Raw genomic sequence first — 17653 nt, 5'->3', positions numbered from 1 at the left:
CCTCAGCACCACCTAAAAATAAATAAATAAAGGTATTGTGTCCATCTACAACTAAAAATATTTTTTTTTAAAAAAGAACAGGCTAAGAAGTAAAAATTATAATCATGCTACCAAAGTAGTAATATTTATTTTAAAAATACAACTCAGGGGAGAAAAAAAAAATCTCTTAGTATTCCTGCATTTACTCAGGGGATTCAAACTTAGAGCCAGTTACCTTTCTTTGAAATATTTGGTGAATTTTACAGGCTGATAAGTAGCAATTTAAATGACAATTCACAGCAGGTTTCACTAGAATTACCACAAGCATATCAAAAAATTATTTCATCATATCTTTTAGTCCTTAAAACTTAATTTCATCACAAAAAGACATATTTTAATAAATACCAGTTTAAAATCTAAATTTGAAGCAAAAGCATAGTAACTTGTTTAGGGAAGAGAGAAGCTGGGCCTGAATTCATGTTTAGGTCCTCAAGACAATGACCTGTATGTCAAATTGTATTCTAAAAGTTTAAGGGAGTAATTAAACATGCAGCGACAGTGACATCTAGTGTTAACAGCTGCAAGCCAACTACACTACTATTAAATCCTCAAATGTTGAAGAACTATCCAAAGCTTCTCTTTAAGAACAAACAGAACTTGTGCATTGTATTAAAAAATAATAATAACGAAAATGGTTCCATAGATTTCCTTCCAGACATTAAAAAGCCTTACTGAAAAAAATAGAGTAAATTAAAGACCAAAAAGTAAACGCATTATTTATTTCACACAGTTAACCTCTCCAACTTTCTCCCTTCGTTTAGGAGAGTAATGAATGCACAGGTAGTCTGGAAGGTGTTCTGATAAGAGTTTCACAATCTTTTAAACTTTTGCCTATATGATTAAAGATACTGCACAGATAGTAAATACTTGATAACACATCAGGAAAAAAGAATGTAGGACATTTCAGGAATACTTGAAGAAGACACAAAGAAAAAAGAATAGTTACTGCAGTGAGAAACAAGTCTATATTTCGGCCCTGGCTTCCTTGCTTTATATTTGTTGCTTTGAAAGGTCAACTTTGTAATCAGTTGATATTTTTGCCCAAGGTTTTAGAATTTGGCAGCACAGGTTAATTCATTATACCATTTTTATAGTTTTATGCTACAGATGAATCTGTAAAAGTAAGCAAAATTTCACCAATTATTTTTGGCCAGGACAATTTTGTGTAAAAAGAAAAGTTAGCATTAGATGAAGCTTACTTACCTATTTGTTTTGGAAAGTTCATCCTTTCCCCTTTTAACTCCAAAAATTCTTGTGATCAAGGAACTAAAGAGAAGAGTGGATGAATTTCTCACCTATTATAAAAATAAACACACAATATGGGTCAAGGAATATTTATGGCATGAAATCAACATGTATAATGGTCAACTAGGTATTCCAATCATTATACCATTGGCTAGTGTAGGACTAAAGAAAACATGGTTTGTTTTCACAAAATGAGACAACAACAACAAAAAAAAAAACTTAATAGTAATTGACTCAATGACCTCTTAAATTAAGCCCTAACTCCAACCACACAATATAGTTTTTTCCTATTCTAATATTATCAATTGATTTCATTATGTCCTTGAATTGAATCATCAAACAGTACTTTAAGAAAAAAAACTATTTTTTCATATCCTTCCTGACAATGATTATTCTAGACCTCAACTCTTTTCACTTATTTTTCTGTACTTACCTACCTGTGAGAAAATACTTGTAAGACTTAATTTCAAAGAATCCATGTAATAAATAGTCAAGAAAATACTTAATATTCCAAATGCCATTAACTTCACAATGCCAATAACATAACCAAGGGATATTAACCCTAAAATTATATGATAGAACTGATTAATAAAAACAAGAGGCAAGAATTAATGTTAATAAACTTGGATCATTTCTCCAAGACACTACAGAGTATGTTTTCCAAGCCAATGCATCAAGATACTTTGGAATTCCATGACAATGTCTTGAATATTCTAGCATTATTGGTCTTCCTCAATCACCTAGCCAAATCAGAGTAGAGAGGTTTAAGTATGTACTGCCTTCCTTATGGTGTGCAAGGAAATATACCAGCACCACAGAGAATATCTAGAAATAGAAGACACACAATTGCTGCCATCATAGAGCTTATTTTCTAATTAGGTAAGTGATCATATGGTATGTTAAGTAGCAATACAAGCAGAAAAGTCATTAAAAATAATAATGCAGGCTGGAGCCATAGCTCAGTGATAGAGCCCTTGCCTCGCACATGTGAGGCACTGGGTTTGATCCTCAGCACCACACAAAAATAAATTAATAAACAAAAATTTTTTTTAAAAAAGTAATAACTCGAGATTTAGAAAACTGCTTCCTGAAACCATTGCATAAGGGTCACAAACTCAAACGCCCAGAAGAAGCAGGGAGCAACAGAGGCAGCAGTGGACTGTGTCTAATGTAGTCCCTGCTCAGCTTCAGCTGACTAGCTGCCATGAAGGAATGCAAGCCTAATGTTGCCAGATTTTCTGCTTTTTTAACAGAAGCCAGAAACCTGATTTTTATGTGAAATCTCACTATTTTGAAATGTTGGCAACAAATTAAAGAAAAGGGGTGGTGGAAAAATGACCATAGAGTCCAAATAAAATTCATACCAAAATTGCAATGAAACCCTAATCTTGGACAGATCCACTTAGGTCCATTCAATAGTCAGCAAACATTAATGGAGTCCCTACTACATGCCCTGCCTAATATGCTAAACTGTAACAAATAGATCCATCCTGTCACTATCAGTATCACCTCTGCCTAGCTCAGGTCTTGATTATCTTACCCAGTCTCAGAAGGCTTGGTAAGGACATTTAGGACACCATTACCTCTCTCAAATCATAACAATGATAAAACACAAAAAGAAAGGTAAAAAGTAGGGCTCAGTGATAGAGTGCTTGCCCAGCACCACAAGTAATAACAAAAAAATAAACAAAACACAACAGAAACACAAATTCCATTTTGCCCTAAACCAAACTCTCTGACAAAGGCTGCCAGATGCACTAAAGTTAAACATCTGGAGATGTTGAAAATACACACTTTAAACAAAACCATAGGGGCCTGTTTCACAAAGTGAACAGGCACGACCCAGAAATAAAATTCTTTTTTTTTTTTAATCAATAGACTGAAGGCAGGAGACAGATAATGCATTTTAGTAATATTAATATGGACAAATGGAGCCGGGCGCAGTGACACACGCCTGTAATTCCAGCAACTCAGGAGGCTGAGGCAGAGGGACCACAAGTTCAAAGCCAGCCTCAGCAACTTACTGAGGCCTGAGTAGCTTAGTAAGACCCTGTCTTTAAATTAAAAAAAAAAAAAAAAAAAAATATATATATATATATATATATATATATATATAGTTTTTAGTTGTAGATGGACATGATATCTTTTTTTTTAAAAAAATATTTTTTTAGTTGTAGTTGGACACAATTGAACACAGTACCTTTATTTTATTTTTTTAATTTATATGTGGTGCTAAGGATTGAACCCACACTGCACTTGTGCTAGGCAAGTGCTCTACCCCTGAGCCACAACCATAGCCCCTCTTTATTTTATTTTATGTGGTGCTGAGTATTGAACCCAGTGCCTCATGCATGATAGGCAAGTGCTCTACCCCAGAACCACAACTCCAGCCCATTCATCCAGACTTTAAAACAATTTTTTTTTTTTTAGTGAAGGCCTCACCAAGTTTCTGAGGCTAGCCTCAAACTTGCCATCCTCCTGCCTTAGCCTCCTGAGTTGCTGGGATTACAGGTGTGCCCCATGTTGACTAGCTCTTTAGTGGGCTCTGGGGTGACACCTACTTCTACTGCTGAATTACCAGCAGTGGATTTTTTTGTTGCCCACATCCCCAGACTGTCCTTAGCAGTTTTCGGCTGATATTCCCAGTTCAAGCAACGAAGAAATAGAAGTTAGTTGAATGGGGGATCATCAGGTCCCTAGAGTACTTATGATTACGAGTGGGTCATCATCAGGGCGCTCACATTTTCATAGTGGATACCACTTACAACTTTCTGATAAGAAGATGAGTATTTCTTTATAGACTACATGAAAAATTGTGTTAATTAAGTTTACAGAAACTATAAAATGTCTGCTGTTACAATAGTGACTTTATATTACAAGCACCATCAATCCAATGGAACCTTTTTGAGTAATTTAATATCCTTTGGTAAAGGATGTATACATTAGGGTTCCTTTTTCCACTTTAAAAAAGTAATTTTGGAAGCATTTTGGAGAAAATACTGGAAAGCACAAAATAGAATATGAAAATTACTAGTAATTCTGTCACTAAGAGAATTACAATTAATGTTTTTAATGAATTTACTTGTAGTCTTTTCTGTTTAGATATATATTTACTCTTACAGAAACTGGTTATATTGCTTTATGACCATTTTGACTCAAAAATACACCAAGAGCCATTATCTGCCCTTAAGTTTTTACAGCTTTTGAATGTGTACATAAAGTTCTCAGGGAATCTACTCAGTCCTCTGTTGTTAGAAATGGAGGCTACTTTCTCTCTTTTTTTTCCCCCTTTCTATATTGGGGATTGAACCCAGGCTTTAGACATGCCAGGCAAGTGCTCTACCTCTGAGCACCCAGACCCTGTTCTTGTGTTTTGAAAGTAGTGCTGAAATGCATGCTTTTATGAACAAATCTTGGAGGATATCCTGATTATTTTCTTGAAATAGATTCCTAGGAACACCTGTTCATATTTTTAAGTTTTTATTTTATGAAACAACTTAGTAGAAAAGAATATACCTTTTATATTCCCAGTAGTAATGTATGAGAATCTCTCTTACTTTTCCAGCAGTGGCTGAAAACAAACAAATTGGTTTATGTTATAGTCACCCCTTAACACACAGAAATGTTATTTCACTTGTTTTGTTAGGCTTTCTGTGAAGAGTTGGAGTCAATGATACAAGAGCAATTTAAAAAGGGGAAGAACCCCACAGGCCTATTGGCATTGCAGCAGATTGCAGATTTCATGACCACCAATGTACCAAATGTCTACCCAGCAGCTCCACAAGGAGGGATGGCCGCCTTAAACATGAGTGAGTAGTTCTTATCTTTTTGGTGCTACTGGGGGGATTGAACCCAGGGCCTTGTACATGTGAGGCAAGCAGTCTACCAACTGAGCTATGTCCCCAGCCCCATGTTGAATAACTTGGAAATTAATGTGTTTTAGTCAGTTATGGTGAAAATGAGGCTGTGAACCCAAAATGTTTTGAATGTAGAGGACCCCTTTCCTATTAAACTGAGAAGATTCAGTTGTTTCCAAGGCACATGACTTTATGTGACTTCTGAGGCCCTTGGTGGATTAAAGTAGCTAATCAGGGATCATGCTCACATGTAGCACATCAGTTTTGACGGAATTCATTTCATCCAGGCCAGCATTTCTTACACATGAGTATTTCTTACCGGACCTGCCAATTCTCAGTGCTGCTTGCAAACTAGTGAGAAGTGCCCTAGTGAGGGTGAGCGCAGGACAGCCTTCAGGGGAGTGCACTGTGGCTGCCGAGTTCATGCACACAACGCGCCCGACCAGGCAGTCTGGCCCCCTGCGTGTGGTGTCCTGGGTTGCTGCCACTGAGTCCAGCTGGAGAGTCAGACCTGGCTGGCTGTGTCATAGGTTGCCTGCCTGCTCTGTGTGTTCTCAGCGGGTGACTGGCGGTCAGCAGCTGTACTCCATTAATGTCTGTGGAGCACTGAGAGTTGCATTTGGTTGGCCAGCTGAGGCTTCTGTCCTGAAGTCTGATGGCTGTGGCAAGGTTTTCATGTGTGTGTTTTTGTTTTTGTTTTTTAAGGCGGGGGTACTTTTTTTTTTTTTTTTGCAGATTTTCATGTTTTTAACAGATTTCAATGATATTTGGTATGAATTAGATAATAATAGATTTTTAGTTGCATATTGTTTTCTAATCAAAGATGAAGCAAAAAAAAGGAAAAAAGAGAAAGGAAAGAAAAACGAAGGGAAACAGACCTCCTCCTATCTTGAGTCCTTTTTCCTTCTTGTGCTACTGCTGTGGCGGGGACCCTGGCACGGTGTCCAGGGTCCAGTGCAAGGGTGAGCGCTCAGTCCTGGCGCTGTGCCTCATCTTATGCACAGCACGTTCAGCCTCTGGTCAGGTGTATGTTGGGTTGGATTTTCGTAGGTAACCTTTTTGAAGTTGAGGGTGTATCCTTCAGTTTCTGTTTGCTGAGAGCTTTTATCCTGAATGTTGTTGGATTCTGTGGAATGCTGCTTCCGAATCTGGTGAGATGTCCCGTGGCTGACAAGAATTCTTCAGTGTGGTGTGGGGAGTGCACTGACTACTGTTTGAATGCTGAGCCGTCCTTCCATTTCTGAGATGAGCCCTACTGGTTATGACTTTTTTTTTTTTTTGGTAATTTTTTTAGTTGTAGATGGACACAAAACCTTTTATTATTTTATTTATTTATGTGGTGCTGAGGATCAAACCCAGTGCCCCATGCATGCAAGGCAGGCTACCGCTAAGCTACAGCCCCAGCTCCCGGTCATGACTTTTAAAACATTTATCTATTGCTGGATTATTTGCTAAGGTTATATTAAGTACTTTTTGGTGTAGGAAAGTTTATGAAAAGCATTCATCTGTTTTTATTGTGATTTCTGTGTGTGATTTGGGTAGCAAGGTAATGCTGCCTCATGGATCGAGGTGGCAAGTGTTCTGGAAGAATTTGTATAGACTTGGTATTATTTCTCCCTAAATGGTTGACAGAATTCATAGTGTCATGCCTACAGTTTTCTTTTTTTTTTTTTTTTTTAGTACCAGGGACTGAACCTAGGGGCGCTTAACCAGTGAGCCACATCCCCAGCCATTTTTAATGTTTTATTTAGAGACAGAGACTTGCTGAGTTGTTTAGGGCCTCCCTAAGTTACAGAGGCTGGCTTTGAACTACTGATCCTCCTGCCTCCCAAGCTGCTGGGATTACAGACGTGTGCTACCGTGCCCTGGCCTGGCCTAGAGTTCTCTTTGTGGAAATGGTTGTAACTGTAAATTCAGCTTAATAGGACTTTTTAGGATATGTGTTTTTAATTTTTAATTCTTTTCTATATCTTCTTTAAAAACCAGCTTCTAATCTAATCAAAAACCTTAATTTTTTTTTCTAGTTTTTATTTTTTTGGTATGGGGATTGAACCAGGAGCACTAAACTACTGAGCCATAGCCTCAGCCCTTTTTATTTTTATTTTGAGGCAGGGCCTCACTAAGTTGATGAAGCTGGCCTTGAACTTTTGGTCTTCTGCCTCAGCCTTCTGAGTTGCTGGAATCACAGGTGTGCACCACATGCCCAGCAGTTCTCTGAGTTTCCTTCTAAGCATGCCTTTCTGTATGCTACAGATTTGGCTTCCTTTTCTCTCTGTACTTCTATCTTACTTATAGTAATTAATATTAAAGAGCATGCTCTTTCTGTCTTAGAAGTTTTTGAGACTTTATGAATGAATGTGGAAGATAAACATCTCAGAACTTAGTTATTTGATTTAAATTTGATAGGAAACACTAATATTTTGTTTTTCTTCATTCCAGGTCTTGGTATGGTGACTCCTGTGAATGACCTCAGAGGATCGGACTCCATTGCTTATGACAAAGGGGAGAAACTGCTGCGGTGTAAACTGGCAGCGTTTTACAGGCTGGCAGATCTCTTTGGGTGGTCCCAGCTCATCTACAATCACATCACGGTGAGTGTCACACGGGGCAGGCGCTGAGCAGGAGTGGAATGGCCCACGTCTGGCACCAGCCCCTGCAGTCAGGAGAGGGAAGCAGCCTTGCAATCCTTTCTCTTCAGATGCTGGACTGAAGAAGAATGGTCTTGAGAATTGGCAAGTCAGAAGTTATGAGGATAGCTGTTTTTCAAAATTTCTTTCTTGCCTGGTAACCTAATAAATGAGTGTTTACCAAATTATAGGCAGTTCCTAAAATTCCTTTTATACTTAAAATTTCCTTCCAAATCAGATCAAGGTCTTCTCTTTTTCACACTCACTTACCTCTTCATCTGCTCCAGTTTTAAGCTTTTTTAAATATAATCAGTCCATTTCTTTTCTTTAGTACATTCTTGTAACAAATATTACCGGATATCTACTGTCTTGTACCAGGCCTTGTTCTAATTTGAATTATGTCAGTGAATGAGGAGTCTAACCCTGGTGGGTGGTTCCTTTTTCGTTCTAACCATCAGCCCTGTTTGCTTGCTTTTGTCCATCATGCTGTCGTGGTCCATCATTTCAGTCTTGTGCTGCTTGCTGCTCCTGCATCTCAGCAGCCAGCTCCTACTGTAGAGTCTCATCACAGAACCCATTGGCTTTCTGCTATCTTCAGAGCTCCAGACCTGCCCCCCAGCAAATGACCTCATTATGCCACAGAAAAAATGGGATGCTTTGCCATTATGTCCTCTTGGCGGCCTCTCCCAGGGCCCTGCCTCTGATCAGACTTCCTCTCCTGGCTTGGCACCTCATCTGCTCCTGCCCTTTTACATTGTTCAGGCATCAGCAGGTGTCTTGTTAGTGTTGTTCTTCTTTTATAGAGATGGCTTTTTTCTCTGAACTGCTTCTTTGGGTTGGTTTTTAAACTTTTGCAGTCGCGCGTGTGTGTGTGTGTGTGTGTGTGTGTGTGTGTGTGTGTGTGTATGTATATGTGTGTATGTTTCCATTTAATTTCCTTTATTGGATATTTAAAATTATTAATACAGTACCTGCTGTTGTAACATCTTAGGAGGGCCACTTAGATTGTTTAGTCCTTTTCTCTCTCTCATGCTCACGCACACTCACGCACACGCATGCACTCGCACACACACACACATGCATGCACTCACACATGTACACACTCCCACGCTCACACACTCATACTCACACACACACTCCCACAGGGTGGTTTTCCGCACATGGACTCGTACCCAGTGGTGCTTGGTTCGGTTATCTTCTGGACTTGAAGGACTGTCCAACCCCCTGAGCTGATAGTCTAGAGCCCACCCTTGTGGCCAGTGTGCTGGGTGTCTGAGACTGGACATTGATCTCAGGCAGGCCTCCTGAGTTGCCCTCTCACTTATTCATTCTCATTGTTTAATGTGAACTTGACAATTACAAAATGCAGGCTGCTCCTGTCCTGCCCATGTGCTGCACTTACATGGTATGGTGCGCGGCTTCCCATAGCAGTGGCCTTCCCTCTGTGAACTTCTTTGTTGTTTGGCTCCACCCACAGCAGTGTCAGCTCTCTAAGGGGTGGTGCAGTCCTGGTCCCTGTTGTGGCCCAATATCAAGAACGGTGCCTGCATAGGATCCACGCCATCAGTACCTGTGGGGTGATCAATGGAATGACAGCGCCGCTGAGCCGAAATTACCTCAGTAAAATGACAAGCAAGAGCTGTTAGGCCTTTTGTTTTTTGCTCAGTAATCCAGTCGGCCAGCACATTGTGGGCTCCCTGGTGTCTGCTGGAAAGTTGCTGGCCTCTGGTCATCATGCTTGACAGGGTGCTCTAGTGGAGACTCAGTGCTGGATAGCTGCTTAAAAACTAGTTCCGTGGAAATGTTTCCAGCTGTAATAGGAAATGTAATCCATGGCTTTAATAAAAGCTTCACATTCTTTGCAGGTTTTTAAAATGCTGTCTACCACTAGTCCTTTTATAATGCTATATTTAAGTAAATCTGACTCATGTAAATTACGTGTTTTTTCCTTTAATTGTTTAGGAATTGATAGAATTAAAACATTATAGTTAAGTGTTTTAGTCTCCTGTGAATGGTCACTTGGGTCTTAATGCTGAGTGAAAAGAAATCCAAGTTACCAAAAATATTTTCTAAATCTTGTGAACTAGAACTAGAGTTTTTGAGGAAGAGAGATTTTTAAAAAAATATATATAGTTTTTATTTTTTTTGTTTTATTATTTGTGGCTTCCATTTTTTGTTTTACTAAGTATTGTTGTATAGATACTTGACAGAAAAGAAATATTAATTAATAATGCATTCTGCTGTCATTTATTTTTAAAAAATCAGTAAAAATACAAAAAAAGAAATATTAATTAAGTTTATCAGTGCAACAAAATGGGCCAATAGGTCGTTCCGCCCTTTCTTGAAAGCAGGTCAGGGGGATTTTCCACTCAAGGGATTTAAAGTGCTGACAGGTCTCAGAGGACTGGATTGGAAGGTCTAGACTAGATCTTTGTTGTGAGATGGTGTTGGATTTAGAGCCTTTGGGTAGAGGAGGGGCAAGCCAGGGTGGCCCAGCTAGCATAGTGGACTCCGAATCTTTCCTTGTGGTCCATAGCTGGGGTGTCTGTATTTTGCACTTTCTCCTTTTTGCTTCAGACTCAGAGAACTGTATTTTAGAGATCTGCTAAGCTCACAAATGGAAGTGTGTCAGGAGGAAATAAGTCAAAGTAAAACATGTACAAATGTATTAAATATAGCATTATTTATAGCAATGAAAAATTATCCAGCAATAGAAAAATGGCTTAGTTATTTTTTATAAATTTTTTTTTTTAGTTATAGATGGACACAATGCCTTTATTTTATCTTTTTATTTTTATGTGGTGCTGAGGATCAAACCCAGTGCCTCACACATGCTAGGCAAGTGCTGGGCCACTGAGTTACAACTCCAGCCCCATGGCTTAGTTACCCAACATTAGTTTGAGAGAACATTATATTCTGTGAAAAATAAACTTACATGAAACATGACAAATAAAACATTATTAGAAATGAGAAAATATGAAATATGTCTACTGTTTACAGCAGTGTGAGAATATGTGTACATGTAGACAAAGGAAAAAATGATTTAAAATAACTATGTTTTTTAAAAAAGTGAACCCTAACAGCATGTTTCTAAAATTTGCATGGTTTAATTCCTGATACAAAAAAAAAAAAAGAGTTATAGCCTAGGTCGGTGCAGTGGTGCACACCTGCAATCCCAGCTGCTTGAGTCACTGAGGCAAGTGGATCACAAGTTTGAAGCCAGCGTAGGCAACTTAGTGAGACCCTGTCTCAAAATAAAAATGTCTAGGAGGTAGCTCAGTGGCAGAGTGCCTAATACTGCAAACTAAAAAATTTTTAAAAAGCTTACAATCTGGAAGATTTTGCCCCATATATAGCTAAAAAATTAATATTCAGGATAAAGAACTATCAATAAGAAAAGGAGAAACCAGTATAAAATACATAAAATGTAAGACAATAACTTCACAAAAAGGGAAATGTCTTTAAAAAATATGGAATGTTGCTCATTGATAACCAGAAAATTGTCAGTTAAAACCACAATGAAATATGTTGCAGACTTCAGATTTAAATTAAAAAAAAAAAAAAAAAAAAGATGAACCAATGGGTACCAATACTATCAGATTGATCCATCCTGCATGGGCTGAATGTTTGTGCCCTCTTCCCCAAATACATATGTAGAAATCCTAACCTTCAAAGTGATGGCATTGGGAGGTGGGGTACTCAGGATATGATTAGGTTATGAAATCTTTACCCTTATAAATGGGATATTAAATGCTCATATTAAAGAGACCAGGAGAGAGAGAGAGAGAGAGAGAGAGAGAGAGAGAGAGAGAGAGAGAAACCCATTGCCCCTTTTAACCTTTTACAAGTTAAGGCACCTTCTATGAACCAAAAAGCAGGCCCTCATCAGACACTGAATCTGCTGGCACATTGATCTTGGATTTCCCAGCCTCCAGAACTATGAGAAATAAATTTTTGCTGCTTATAAGTCACCCATTCTGTGGCATTTTGTTATAGCAGCTCAAACAGACCAAGAAATCCATTATAAAATTCCCCCATTTAGTAGCCAATGATGATCAATACCTATTCTGATACATGTAGCAAAATGGTGATACTCTATCAGGACTTCTGCATTAATTACTTAACATTTCCAGAAAAACTTTTTAAAAACTTTCCCTAATCATCTATTTGGTTACCCTGTTCACTCAATACAGAATTATTTGCATGTATTAACCAATTTTCCATTCAGGGCAGAGCAAACCTCCAAAAGTAATCAATTGATGATACTTGGTTTTAATATTTTAAAAATGACTTTCCCTTCTTTGAGATACAATACACATACTGTAAAATTCACCATTTTGAAGTATACAAGTCAGTGGTTTTTACTATATTTCTAAAGTGGGAGACTATCACCACTAAATCAACAATATTTTCATTGCCCCAAAATGAAACCCTGCACACATTAGTCATCATTTTCCCTCCACCCATAGTAGGAAAGCATTGATCTATTTCTGTCTCTAAAAATTTGCCTATTCCAGACATTTCATATACATAGGATCATCAAACAGGTGGCCTTTTATGTAAGCCTTCTTTCGCTCAGCACAATATCCTCAAGATTCACCCATATTCTAGCATTTTTTGGTATGTTCTTCCTTTATATGGTAAATAATATCCCATAATAGAGATATATCACATTTTTAAAATCTGTTGAGCATTTGATGGACATTTGGCTTATTTCCCATTTTTTGGCTATTATGGATAATGCTACTGAAAACATTTGTGCACAAGTTTTTGTATAAACCTGTTTTCATTTCTCTTAGGTATACATCCAGAAGTAGTATGGTAAATTATTACAGTAACTCTGCTTGTAGGAACTGCCAAAATGGTGGTACCATTTTATATTCTCATTAGCAATATATTAGGGCTTCAATTTCACCAATTCTGTGATTCTGCACATCCTCCTCAATACTTTTATTGTCCATCGTTTTAATCTTAGTGAGTACAAAATGGTATCTCATTGTGGCTAGGATTTGCATTCCCTAATGACGCTAAACATCTTTTTATGTACTTATTGACTATCTGTATATCTTCTTTGGGGAAATATATTCAAATGAATTGTCCATTTTTTAATTGGGTTGTCTTTTATTATTATTGAGTTCTAAGAGTTTTCTATATATTCTTAATTTTGATCAAGTCTAATTTACCTATATTTTTCTTCTGTTCCTTGTACCTTAGGTGTTGTATCTAAGACACTGTTAACCCACTCCAAGGTACAAAAACTTACACGAGTTTTCTTCTAAAATTTTTATAGCTCTTACATTTAGATTTTTGATCCATTTTTAGTTCCTCAAACATGAAATTCATTCTCTTGCATTATAGCTATCTAGTGGTACTAGTACTATTGGTTGAAAGAACTATTCTTTCTCCATTGATCTTTGAGCACTATTTTTTAAATTTTGAGTGGAGATTTATTTCTGGACAATCAATCCTATTTCGTGATTTATATGTCTATCCTTATGTCGAATCCATAATCAAATTTACTACTGCTTAGTAGTAATTTTTGAAATTGGGGCCTATGAGCCCTTTGACTTTGTTCTTTTTCAAGATTGTTTTGTCTAGTATGGGACCCTTGCATTTTTTTTAACATATTTTAGGACCAACATATTAATTTATGCCAAAAAAATATTCAGATGGAATTTTAACAGAAATTATGTTGAATCTGTAGATCAATTTGGGGAGTATTACTGTCTTAATGATAGAATGTCTTTCAATAATGAACACGGGATATCTGGTCCTCTTGCATTTCTCTGAATAATGTTTTCAAATTTTCAGTGTGAAATGTTGCACTTTTTCTGTTAAATTAATTTCCTTTAAAAAATATTTTTATTAGTTATTGATGGGCCTTTATTTATTTGTTTATATGTGGTGCTGAGAATAGAACCCAGTTTCTCACACATGCTGGGCAAGCACTCTACCACTGAGCCACAACCCCAGCTTCATCTTCTGTTAAATTTATTTCTAAAGTATTTTATTCTTCTTTATATTTTTATTAGTGCATTATAGTTATACATAATAGTGGTATTCTTTGTGACATGTACATACATGCATATATTTTAATTTACTCCATTTCATTCTCTAGACTTCCCCTTTCCCTTTCCCTCCCTTCCTCCTTTCCTGAATCCCCTTTCTCTACTGATCTTTCTTCTATTTATTTTATTACCTTTATTTATTTTTTAATAGGTGCATTATAATTATACATAAAAGTGTAATTCATTGTGATATGCATACAGCACATGGCATAATTTAGTCCATTTCATCTCCCAATACCTTCCTCTTCCTCCACTCCACCCTGCCCTTCAATGACCTTCCTCTATTATACTATTCTCCCTTCTGTTTTCATGAGATTCCCTTTTATTATTCCTTATTTCTCTTCGCTTCCACACAGGAGAGAAAAGATTTGACCCTTGTCTCCCTGAGTCTGGCTTATTCATTTAGCATGTTGTTCTCTAGTTCTATCCATTTATCAGCAAATGATATAATTTCATTCTTCTTGATGGCTGAGTAGAACTCCATTGTGTACATATGCCATACATTTTCTTCACCTCACTGAACTTGTTTATTAGCTCTAATTTATGTGAGTGTGTTCCTTAGGATTTTCTACATAAAAGATCATGGCATCAGAAAATAAAAACAGTTACACCTTCCTTTATTACATCTTATTTTTGCCTGATTGCCCTAGTTAGGAGTTCCAATGTAATGCTGAACATAAGTGGCAAGAGTGTATACCCTTGACCTTTTACTGATCTTAAGGGAGAGCTTTCAGTTTTTCACCAGTAAGTATATGCTATGTTTTCCACTGCTGTTCTTGATCAGGTTGAGAAAATTCCATTCCTAGTTCATTGAGTGCTTTTAATCATGAAATGGAATTAGATTATTGTCAAATGCTTTTTCTACATCTGCTTAAACACCATTTAATTTTTGCCCTTTATTCATTACATGTTACATTAGCTGATTTCCTATGCTGAGATGTATACTGTTTTAAAACTGTAGAAGTTAAAAAACAAGACCACTAAACAGTTATTATGAAGGGTCAGTTGGTCCCATTGTTTTTGAGACTGTGGCAAGGCAAAACATCATGGCAGGGAGCATGTAGTAGAGCACAGCTGTTTACCTCATGGGAGTCAGAAAGCAAAAGAAAAGAGAGGAGGGTTGTAGGTCCCAACAGGATTTTCAAGAGCATGCCTCCATGACCTAACTTCCTCCCACTAGGCCCCACCTCCCAAAGGTTCTACTACTTCCCAATAGTACCACAAGATGGTAATCAAGCCTTTCACACATGGGCCTCTGGGGAAAATCTTAGATCCAAACTATAGCAACAGTAATAGAATAAAAGCAAATTCCTTTTGGGAAAAATGAATGAAGGAGTATGCAAGTTAAAAAAAGATTAAAGACAGAATTAGTGGTAAAGTTGAAAATGCAGAAATTAGAACAACTGTCAAATAATTCTACCTATAAACAATCCTTTTTATCAGGGAAACACCAGAATACTTCCTGCTCTCTACCTCCTTCTCCACTGAGTCTCCAACATATGGTTGGTAGGGACTTGGTTGTCAGCTGCAAAGTGACAACTGTTACCAAAGTATTTCTCTTCTATTCATTGAATAGATAATTTTTTTTCTTTCTTTCGTGGCATAAGAAAGCTTCTATACATAGACTTATATAAGAGATAGATGAATTTATTAGCTCTAATTTATTAGAAAATTAGGTTACACCAGGTTGTATGCATGTGTACAAGCACATATGTACACTCATTTTTTATTACATAACATATAAACTCCCTTAACAAATATTCAAAAATATGAAAGGGGAGCCCACCCTGTGCAATTGCTATGTAGCATGATCACTGACACACCATACACCCCTAGTAGGCAGTCAAGGATAGGATCAAGATACAACATTTTAATATTCTGTCCAGGGTATGTGATACAGGTTTATAGCAGAAGGAGACATTTTTTTGAAAAAAAAATTAAATGAGATTTGAGTTCTAAGCCATGTGACTTTGAAGAAATCCTATACCTATAATCCAGAAAAACCATGCCGGATTTTCTGGGCTTCTAAGGAGAAGACCAGCAATACTTGAGTTCTTGGTAACTGTCTTCCAAAGCTGTAAGATACTTCTCCCATGAGAGGTCAAAAGTAAAGAAAGGGTTTTCACTAATCCATACAGCATCTATAAGTGAATTAGAAAAAAAGTACCTCTTCCTCTGAGTAAATGAAGCTCCATTCCAAGGCACATAGCATGATGAGTGGAGCACAGCTGGATTTCAAGACTACACCGCCCTAAGCCTGGAACCTTCATAGCAACTTCACAACTGCAAGAGGGCAGAGTCATTGGTGCCAACAAGACACAAAGTAACCGTGGCAGTGCTGCCAAGAAGATCTGAAAGGGTCTTTTTTGTATGTTCCTCTGAAATCCTCTGCATGCTTTGAATCAGAACTGACTTGAGAGAAGCAAGATAAAACTGTACTAGATGAAATATAACCTCAGGGTGGGTCATAGGAGGACCCTAGTTGGGTTGCTTGGCAAGCTCTATTGGAAAGGCTGAGAGTTGCCTAGGGAAAGGCAATCAGGTGTCCAACAGTCACTAAACATAATGAAGAGAATCAGATGCTATTTTAAAAGAACAACTGCCCAGAAAACTCTAAGGATCTATGCATATGTATCTATAAATCATTTTATGTAACTTAAATTTTGACTAAACTAACTTCATCTACAAAATGTACGTCAAACATAATCATTTCTTACCATCTTTACTAACATTTCTGTATTTTAAGCCATCATCACCTTTTGGCAGAACTGTTATAATAGCTTCCTGATTGGTCTTCCTCCTTCCTTCTTGCCACCTTAGAATCAAGTCCCCATTTATCTAGATTAATAAAAAACCCATCATTCCCTGCTATAATAGGATTTTTGTGAAGGATTTTTCAATAGGCTTTTCAATAGCAGAAGGAATCACAATTGCATTTCAAGTGTTTATGCCAACACTTGTCCAAGTTGGGTTAATGCCCCAAGGGGTAAACTCTGACCAACAAGAAACAAGCAATGGGACTCTTCTAAGAGGTGGTAGTTTCATAGTAGAAGATGTACCATGTGACAAGACAACCAGCTCAGTTTTCCTGCAAGGTTAAGGTCTACTTGGTAGCATCTTTCCTCCTTTCTTGCCTCATTATTGTTTTCTTTCATTCTTGCTGCTCTGGGTTTGTACCACTCAATAATACCTTACCTCCAGCTGCTTTCTGAGGACACAGGGCCCAAGCCCTACAAAGCAGCTAAAATGACCTTTTCTGCAGTCCTATCACACACAAAACTGCTTTACCACACTTCAGATTCTGAAGTCAGACATATAATAGTTGTACATTCTTAGACAAAGGTATTTCACGTCTCTTAGGCTTATTTTATTTATACATAAAATATGAAGTATAATAAAACTTACTGAAATTAATCAATGTAATATAAATGATGCCAGGTACATTATTTATATTAGTATTTCCAGTGCTTAATATGTCACCTACTACACTGTAGGTATGCCTAATGCCTACAATGTTTACAATAGTACATTTTCTCTATATTTAAAAAATTACAACTAAGTAGCAAAGTTTGAAAGATCTATAAGGTCTCAATACTAATGGCCAGTAATCTGTAAAAACACATTAAATCTATATATGAATGCTCTGTGAAAAATGCCCCTTTATTGCAAATAATTCACTTTACCTGGGTTTTTGCCTCTCCAACTTATCAGGAAAAACAATTAAGTCCAAAGTACAGATGTAGCCAGCTTTAGGCACAATATATTCCTGAGAGGATGCACACAAATCAAATTTCTGTAAATCAAACCATATTTCACA

The 17653-nt window shown here is 37.2% G+C and overlaps 2 protein-coding genes across 3 annotated transcripts in view; one reads left to right on the top strand and one right to left on the bottom strand.

Annotated features, from left to right (window-relative positions):
* Positions 1–17653, bottom strand: part of Thada (THADA armadillo repeat containing) — a 336577-nt gene that overhangs the window by 232271 nt on the left and 86653 nt on the right. The window contains 1 exon segment of the mRNA XM_015479728.2: positions 1243–1334. Within this exon segment, the coding sequence (XP_015335214.2) occupies positions 1243–1334 (92 nt within the window).
* LOC107137325 (alpha-adducin-like) lies at positions 4903–16627 on the top strand. Of its 2 annotated transcripts, XR_007348096.1 has the most exons (3): positions 4903–5093; positions 7581–7765; positions 16617–16627. XR_007348096.1 is itself a non-coding variant. In XM_015479727.2 (2 exons), the coding sequence occupies exons 1-2, from the start codon at positions 4955–4957 to the stop codon at positions 7757–7759; spliced, it is 318 nt and encodes a 105-aa protein (XP_015335213.1). In that variant the 5' UTR covers positions 4904–4954; the 3' UTR covers positions 7760–7865. The 2 variants fall into 2 exon arrangements, 1 of the variants encoding a protein (XP_015335213.1); XM_015479727.2 differs by lacking the exon at positions 16617–16627 and having other exon boundaries at positions 4904–5093; positions 7581–7865.

Source organism: Marmota marmota, unplaced genomic scaffold (assembly GCF_001458135.2).
Source record: "Marmota marmota marmota unplaced genomic scaffold, marMar, whole genome shotgun sequence".
NCBI lineage: Eukaryota > Metazoa > Chordata > Mammalia > Rodentia > Sciuridae > Marmota > Marmota marmota.
This window is presented reverse-complemented; position numbering and strand designations above follow the sequence as displayed.

Coding starts and splice junctions, on each gene's coding strand:
- LOC107137325 (XM_015479727.2), top strand. CDS start 4,955: ATGATACAAGAGCAATTTAAAAAGGGGAAGAACCCCACAGGCCTATTG. Junction 5,094..7,580: donor GATGGCCGCCTTAAACATGA/GTGAGTAGTTCT, acceptor TCTTCATTCCAG/GTCTTGGTATGGTGACTCCT.